This window comes from Seriola lalandi, unplaced genomic scaffold, assembly GCF_002814215.2.
Source record: "Seriola lalandi dorsalis isolate HSWRI2012SDOR001 ecotype SW California unplaced genomic scaffold, Sedor1 jcf7180002054906, whole genome shotgun sequence".
Lineage (NCBI taxonomy): Eukaryota > Metazoa > Chordata > Actinopteri > Carangiformes > Carangidae > Seriola > Seriola lalandi.
In genome coordinates this window covers 576794-585023 of record NW_019525458.1, presented here as the reverse complement: position 1 = coordinate 585023, position 8230 = coordinate 576794, and the positions used below count along the sequence as shown (strand labels likewise).

General features: G+C 43.6%; 1 protein-coding gene across 4 annotated transcripts in view; it reads right to left on the bottom strand.

Moving 5' to 3' along the window:
• Positions 1-8230, bottom strand: part of rev3l (REV3 like, DNA directed polymerase zeta catalytic subunit) — a 52727-nt gene that overhangs the window by 22555 nt on the left and 21942 nt on the right. For all 4 annotated transcript variants that reach the window (XM_023430511.2, XM_023430512.2, XM_023430513.2 and 1 more), the window contains exons 3-8: positions 8094-8168; positions 6478-6638; positions 3924-4050; positions 3500-3594; positions 1789-1893; positions 384-468 (exon numbers count right to left, since the gene is read on the bottom strand). In XM_023430511.2, the coding sequence (XP_023286279.1) occupies positions 384-468; positions 1789-1893; positions 3500-3594; positions 3924-4050; positions 6478-6638; positions 8094-8168 (648 nt within the window). The remainder of the gene's footprint in view (positions 1-383; positions 469-1788; positions 1894-3499; positions 3595-3923; positions 4051-6477; positions 6639-8093; positions 8169-8230) is intronic.

Here is an 8230-nt window from a genome sequence, read left to right as displayed (position 1 = left end):
CCCGTCTTCCAACCTCTGCTTTCACTCCCTCGCTCACCGCCCTGAGAGGAAAGAGGAGGCGGACGTGAAGCTGAGACGCCCGGGGAAACTGAGGACATCCGATGGCTTCATCACAGTTCAACACAAAGAACCAAAGAAGAAGAGAAACTTGAGACGACTGTGGTCCGAGACTGTGGGAAACTCGTCTCAAGCATCTTGTGCTTATTATCAAACATTGTTTCTCTTCTTCCAGAAATTCCAGCTCTCTGCAGCGACTCTGGCTTTCCTCCGGGGGGCGGGACGATTGTCCAACAACAACTCTCAGATCTGATTTGTTCTGAAAACGTCTGACGAGCCCCGGCTGTCACCACATCAACAGATCAGATGAAGGATGAACAACTTACACGTCAAACTCGTTCTCCTTCAGAATCTCCTTGAATCTCCTCATGAAGATTTTCTCGCTCTCCGTCGCAGTGACGAACTCGCGATCTGGAACACATCAGAGAAACAACTTCATCATTCCTGGAAACGCTCTGTTCTCGGATTCCAGAGTTACACGGGCCAGAAAGTCTGAGCCACGATTTTGAAACATGTTGGTTAGTGATGTCTGTTCAGTAATAAAATGAGACTGCATGTAAATCTACATTCAGGGGCCTAAACAACAAAACCTTTCCAAACTAAAATCTGTGTAAAACCTGGACACCATCATTTCCTCTCGCTGCACTTCTCAGACCTGGGAACCCTGTGTACTTGGACGTAGTCCTGCACATTTAATCACAACACAGCAGATAAGCCTGCGATTATTTATTACCCCCCCATTTCCAGGAGAACTCCCTGTGTGCGGCGATAAGTCAGAGTTTTGCTAGATTAAAGTTCGTGTATTGCCGCTCACACAGGCAGCTTTAAGACTGATGCCTCTGTGACGCGTGGAGGTAATGGAAAACGTCGTCTTTCACTGGAATAAGGCCTCGACAACAAAACTAAGACAGATGTGATAGCCGGATAATGAGGATCCAGACATGATGAAACAATACAGTTAGCCACAAAAGAGTTTGTGTCGCCCGAAAACACTGTCACGACCATCAGAGAGAGCAGAGAGGCCGGCGCCACTGAAATGAAAACAGCTCACTTCGGCTCTGCTAAAGCTTTAAATGCAACTTCTTTCTATTATCTGCCAACACCAATTAATTTCAAACCATCCACTCTCTTAAACAAGACAACAGTTCAGCCACATCGGCTAAACCAGGAGCTCCCGGCCTCGTTTTGGTTACTCACATTTAAAAAACACGGACAGACCTAAACACTCAGGTAAAGTCCTCCCACAGGTGTTGACCTCTCGTACTGATGACCTACTTTAAAATCAGTGAATTATTGTTTTCTAGATCATGTAAGTCATTGATCCATGTGTTTGAAAGACCTCCTCTTGATAATGAAGACATATGATGATGAAATAATCATCAACACCATGACTGAGTGTTTCCACTAATGACCAACTTGCGCTCCCGTCAGTGCAGAGAGAGAGAGTTAGCATTAGCTCAACCGCTAACACTGTGTCAGCTACAAGCTAACAAACAACATGAACATGTAGAAGATGCTAACTACGCTAACAGCTCTGATTCTGGTCTCAACAGATTATTCTAAATCCTAAATAATAAGCAACTGTTGGGTTGATGATTTAAACCAATAGTGATTTGCTGTCACAGTTTGTTACTCAGGAATGTTAATTGATATACAGAACATATAAATAATAAAACAACAAAAAGCACTGGTAAGAGAACTGTTAAAGTACTGGATCAATAATGTCCTCACCTTGTGACTCGGGGGTTTCTATCTGGGTGGCCTGGTTCTTCTCCCTCCTCCTCTGCTTCTCGTCCTCCCAGATGGCCTGCAGGCCTGGGTTCCTGCCAATCTGATCTGGACGAGACGAGACGAGTCACAACACGGCGTGTGGGCTGACGATACCATCACACTGTATCACTGTCTTTTTATGGAAGTGTTGAACCCGACGACTAAACATTTCTGGTGCTTGTGTATAAGCTCCGCTGACCAATAAACGTTCAAACCATAAAATTCATCCCATAGATGCTGTAATTCTGTTTTCAGCAGCACAGTTTTAATATACTGTTATAAAGCGGATGGAAAAGCATGAGTCACCACACATGCACTGGCCTGGACTGGCCTCTCCTTCTCTTTCTTCACTCTCAGGCAGATGCTTGGTGTGGTTTACCCCTCTGTGTCCAGCCTGATCTAAATCATGTCTTTACCAACGGTTTGCTTCGAATGAAGGGACCAAAAAAAAAAAAAGAGATCCAACACTTGTGACTCCAGCTGCGTCTTCAAACTTTCCATTTGTTTAACAGCACAGTTCAGTTTGACACTTCCTGTGGATAGAGACGTTTTTCACTCACAGACAAAGTCAGAAATAAAAGGGCAGATCTTTGACGTCTCAGTGAGGGAGAAGATGGATGTTTAGCTTTGTTATCAACATGTAGTGACTCCTCTTCCACCTCTGATCCAAGCGTTTCTCCCCTAACACTCTCAAATAAACATAATCCAGATGTGTCGATGTGAGATTTTTAATAATTATAAACACAGACTGTGAATAAAGATGGACGTAGTCTCCCTGACGTCACCCACAGGTTTCTGAAGAGCAGTTTTGAAGCTCAGAGTGAGCTGCTCCGCCGTCGCCATCTTGGCAGTGTCTGACTCCGCCTCTAACTCCCAGCTAATCCAAAAATGGACAAAGAGGAGGGTTTGTGTGTGTGGAGCTGAGACTTCAGTGAACACCTGTTTGTGGCAAGAATACGCTCACCCACCTGTCACTCAAAGAGGCCCCGCCCTCTATTATTCATAACTTTAGTCCTTAATAAAATATAAACAGGTGTCATGAAGGAGGACATGTTGATTTCTGCTGTAAAGTTGGACATTTTAACATGGGAGTCTGTGGGGATTGACTCACTGTTGGAGCCAGACTCTAGTGGTCATTGGAGGAACTGCAGTTTTTAACACGTTTTTTAAGGATGCAGCTTGATGACAAAGCTTGAGGTGAAAGTATCAATGTGCTCAATCCACAGAGAGAAATGCACCTTAAAACGAGCCGTCAAGACTTACCGCACTCAGCATCCAACCTTTTTTTTAACTTTATTAACAACACAGCACCGAGCTCCGGCTTTAAGACCAAAAAAGGTCACAGACACATTCACTAAACCCTGATATTTAAGGACTCTGCAGAGAGACAGATTCCCTCATCTCTGTTAATGTCTCCTTGCGACAGGCTGTGTTAGGTCAGCTCCCCAGTGTTTACGTTGAGGGCTGTTAACGGATTCTGATGTGTGGAGACAGTCGGAGGATCCCAGCAGTAATCTGAACCCTGTTGTACCTCGAGCACAGATGACTCATACAGTCAACCTTTCACCTTTCCTTCTCTCCCCCGTCTTATTCCTACAACTGTGTCGGAGTAGACCTCCCCTCCGACAGCGACCGGTGCAGCCGGTCGGCACGCTGTCCTGAGGGAACTTACTTTCAATTTCCAGGCGGTTGAGGACATCTACTGCCACGGCGTCGACCTCCAGCTCACAGGTGCTCTGCTTCGCCACGTCATCCAGGACTAAGGAGCTGCAGACAGAATATTATTATAAAACCTTCAAGCGCTAGCCAAGTCGAGAAACATCATGGATTTGATTTGTAATTCGCTTTTGATTTTTCAGTTTTTGTTTCTTTGTTTTATAAAAAAAAATAAAACAAACATACAAATAAAAACTTTTAAAGAAACTAAAAAGAAAATGTTGATGAGAGCAAACGAGAAAAAACTAAACTTTAAACTAATTTTTGGGATATTTCAAACCGCAGGAGGTAACTCGTCACTGGCTGTCACGTTGCAGCCGGTAGGGTATCTAGTAAAAACAAAAAGATAATGCAGCAGCGTCTGCGCAGGTGGGACTCACCAGGGTATGGCGTTCTCCTCCCAGCGGACGAACGTACCCCCCAGGCTGCTGTCGTTGAGCTTGGAGGTGCAGGGACTCTTCCAGGGGCTGATGCTGGGACGACTGGGAGTCTGCCTGTCTGGGACTTCTGCAAGAAACACAAACACAAACATGACATGAGTGAAATATATCATTGTGCTTCTCTGAGGATAAAAAAAGACATTTCCATTGATTTCACAGGTGGAAATTTACAATAGACATGAGCCACAGCCTGAGCTATGTAAAATGAGTGTGATTATCTGGATGGTGTCGACAGGTCTTTCCCTCTGTGACCTGCAGTGCAAGTAAAATTAATTAACTTAATGACTGAACTTTGTCAAATTGTTGGCTACAACTTGTGTTTTAGTTTAACAGCTTAGATTAAAACTCAGTTCAAACTGATCTGGGAACAGAGCTGTGGAGGAGCAGTGATGTCACAGGAAAATTAATAAAGCATTTCCTTCATTTCAGATTTTAATAGGCGTTAAAAATAGGAAATGTAAAAAGAATTTATAAATGAACCATTAATCTATAAATAAATACATCAGATTTTAAAATTGATTTACAAAAACAGCACAAAACACTCATTAAATAAACCATTTAAAAATAAATGTATTAATTCATGAATAAATGACAAATTGAAAAACTAAAAAAAAGGAAAACTATTATTATATATTACACTATATGAATTGAGGAATGTATTCCCATTTTAAAATGCTCATTACAACATTATAATGTAAAACCATTTTATAATTTATACATTTAAATTCTACATTATAATGTAATTTATTCATGAATTGATACATGTATTTATAAATGTTTTATCTAATGAGAGTTTTATGGTGTTTACTGATGGATTAACCGTTCATTCATAAATTCTTTTTACAATTACTAATTTTAATTCCTATTAAAATATGAAATTAAGGAAATGTTTTATTAATTTTCGTGTGACCTCCCTGGTCCTCCATACACTGACGAAACGACCGGTCCATCAGACGGGTTGTAAACGAGCTGACAGGTTAAAATGTTGCTGATTAAATAACTAATTAATATTTACATGGACAATTACATGGGTAATTATTTTACTGTTATTGATTGGGGTGAAGACAGAGTTGTTATTAATGATATAAAGGATGAATCCAGGTTGTAACAGGAAGTGAGACTGAAACACGGCGTGTTCAGGCTGAATAATGGACTTCGAAACACATTAAGAGTTCTATTCATCTTAAAATGGCCCATTTTTCTCGACCGGCCCCTTTCATCATTCCTTCACTTGATCCCAGATTAAGAACTTGCTTTCAAGTTTTATCACTTGAGGGGAGAAGAGAATGTAAACAGGTGTACCCATTATGGGAGTATTTTGGCTTCTTTGTCGTACGGGGGGATTGGAGCCTCTTTCTATTGATTGCATCATTGTAGAGGTGGATCAAACATGGGAACCCGGCTTTTGTCAGAGGAGACTCAAGCGTGGGGATTTTGAAAAAGGAACTTTATTAAAGTCAAGTGAGGAATTTCCTGTCCCGACTCGTCAACGCCGTCACACGTGAAGGCGGAGCGGAGGTGCAGGTCTGAGGCTACGACTAAGCTCTGATCAAACGGGGTCCGTCACACGGAAGAGCACTGGGGTTTTTGTGAGGGATCTGAGGAGGGACCCCTCAGTCTGACACGCCCACCGCGAGGCCCGAGGGACGGAAGCGTCCGCAAGAATTCCCGGTGGGCCCCTCGTCTCAACCAAGCCCAGTCTGTATTTGCAGTGGGGTCGGATCTGGACCTGCCCCCCCCCCACATCAGGTCACATTCGGCTCCCTCCTACAGCTGCTTTGCAGTGTCAACACTTTAAGTATCACAGTGTTTGTACCTGGCAAACAGCGGGCAACACGGAATCCAAACATAAGATTGAAGATATTGATTATGTAAAACAGAGAGAGTCTAGAGACGTGGAGATGTCCCTGCTACCAACACAAATATGTGCTCGCTTGTTCTTCTTCTTTTCTTTTTCTCCTTACAAGTCTGAGCTCTTTCTCTCTCTCTCTCTCTTTCTTTCCTGTTTCTGTGGAAACTTCCGTTGGTTTTTACTCTTTCGTTTTCTGAGCAGCAGTCGAAAGGAACCGAAATGGTTAAAATGGGCAAGACGATCCGGAAAGGGCACGGGAAGAAAATGTGAAAGCAAAAAGTGCACGAGGGGCAACGCGAGGGAGGAAAACACAGAGAGGGCTTTCAGAAGACAACAGAGGCGTCCTGAGGCAGAGGTGAGATCACGGCTAATTCAACGTGACAAAAGCCACGGCAGCCGGTCCCGGGCCGCTGTCTGTCCTCGCTGAGTGCAGTGAGCATGAAGGAGCCCTCACTGTCCACGCTGATGACACAGCCAAAGTAGGCCACTTACTCAAGGGGGGGGGTCTAACATAAGAACTGCCCCAAAGAGAAACAAGGTAGACAGGTGAGGGCAAATGATTAACCATTTATTACATAATCACAACCTCAGGACGAAGGAGAAGAAAACCGGGACACAAGGGGAAAACGCCTCATCTCTTACCTTTGCTCTGGCTCCGGCGGAACTTGACGGCTCCCAGGTTGAGCAGGTTCATGCCGTACAGGTTGTAGTCTATGAAGAGCTGCAGCAGGTAGGGGATGTGGCCCTCGTGGGGCTGGTAGCTCTTGCTCATCACTGCTCCGCTCTGCAGCAGCTCACACACCCTGCGACACACACACACACACACACACACACACAGAGGTTATTGAGACACTACACACGGTTTCTTTTGGTCTTTTCTAACATAGTGGGTTAATGGTCACAACAGGTTGTTTTTTCATTTCACTCTTTCAACGCGTCTCCCAATGAAAACAGACAGAGAAAAGACCTGTTGATGTGACATAGTGACATCATAAAGACATTAAAAAAAGGCCTTTATTTTTACAGCCAGAGGAAATAATACAACTGTCTTTACACGCTGAGGGATTCAGAAACTCAAACTGACTTTGATGTTTAAAATCAATGTGAGGTTAAACCCTCTGAGGTCGACGGATGTTTCTATTAATATCTTTGCGATAGCACAGTTTAAATGTTGTCTCCACTTTCCCTTATATATTCTTGTGAGATCATACGTGAATCATTGCCTCTAAAATCTGGTTAAAGTGACAAACACTACGACTCACTGATATTACAAAATGTCATTTTAGGCATTTATTATCTATCATTCTACTCATATATTGCACTATTTTTATGACTCTATAGACTTTAGTAAATCCATTTGAAACATAAGAACAATTCATCCAGAACAATAAAGGTTTGTTTTCACAAAATATTTGAAGAATTTCAAACACTAGGCTTCAAGTTTTCTTCTCTGCTCCGCGACAAAAAGGGGCGTCATTATAGAAAGAGCTGAGATTGTTCTGAAATTTAAAACATTTAACACTTTTATTTAATGTGCAAGAACCCTTTAAAAAGGTGAATTTAAGAAATGATGTAGAAATCAAATAAACGGCGTCAGACCTCAGAGGGTTAAAGTGTGTTGAACCTGTTCTCCAGAATCATCCTCACAGAACCACAGTCCTTTCTGGGTATGCGAAGATGAATGGGGAGCAATTCATGTTTAAGGTCTGTCCTGGAGTCATGTTTCCTCCATAAAGGTCAGAGCACCATGCTGACTGACTGACTGGCTGATCTGCAACTCAACCCCCTCCTCTTTTCCTTCCTCTCTTCTCCTGTTTTCCTTTAATCTGCACCTCACCCTCTTGTCAGTTATTCTATTTATCTCGCTCCTTTATTCTTCGTCTTTTCCTTCAGCCTCTGCCTGTCACTCTCCCTCCTTCCCTTTCTGTGACTCACTCGCTGTCTGCCAAGTACCAGTTCAGCAGCACGACTCCACACACACACGCACACGCACACACACACACACACACGCCGCTGACGCTGATCACTCTGGCAAATAAGTCACTGGTTTTCCTCGTGTGCCTCCACCGCACACACACACACACACGCGCTCTCCTCTCAGCCAATCAATTTGTACAACTGAGTGCGCAGCGATCGATTTCAGTTTAGCGAGAGCCGGAGTCATGCGCGCGCAGCCCGGCGTGCAGCAACATCAAACGGCAGGAGCGCGGGGATGATCTCTTTTCACATTAAACTGCATCGATCCGCAGTAACCTTACCTTTTGACCATCTGCGGATTGAACAGATAAATCTTCATAAAGTGCTTCTCCTTGTTGTGGTAGCCGTAGAAAGGCCTGAGAGAGACAGAGCAGAAGGGAGACATCAACCTGCGACGCTCATCATCATGACCCCCCCC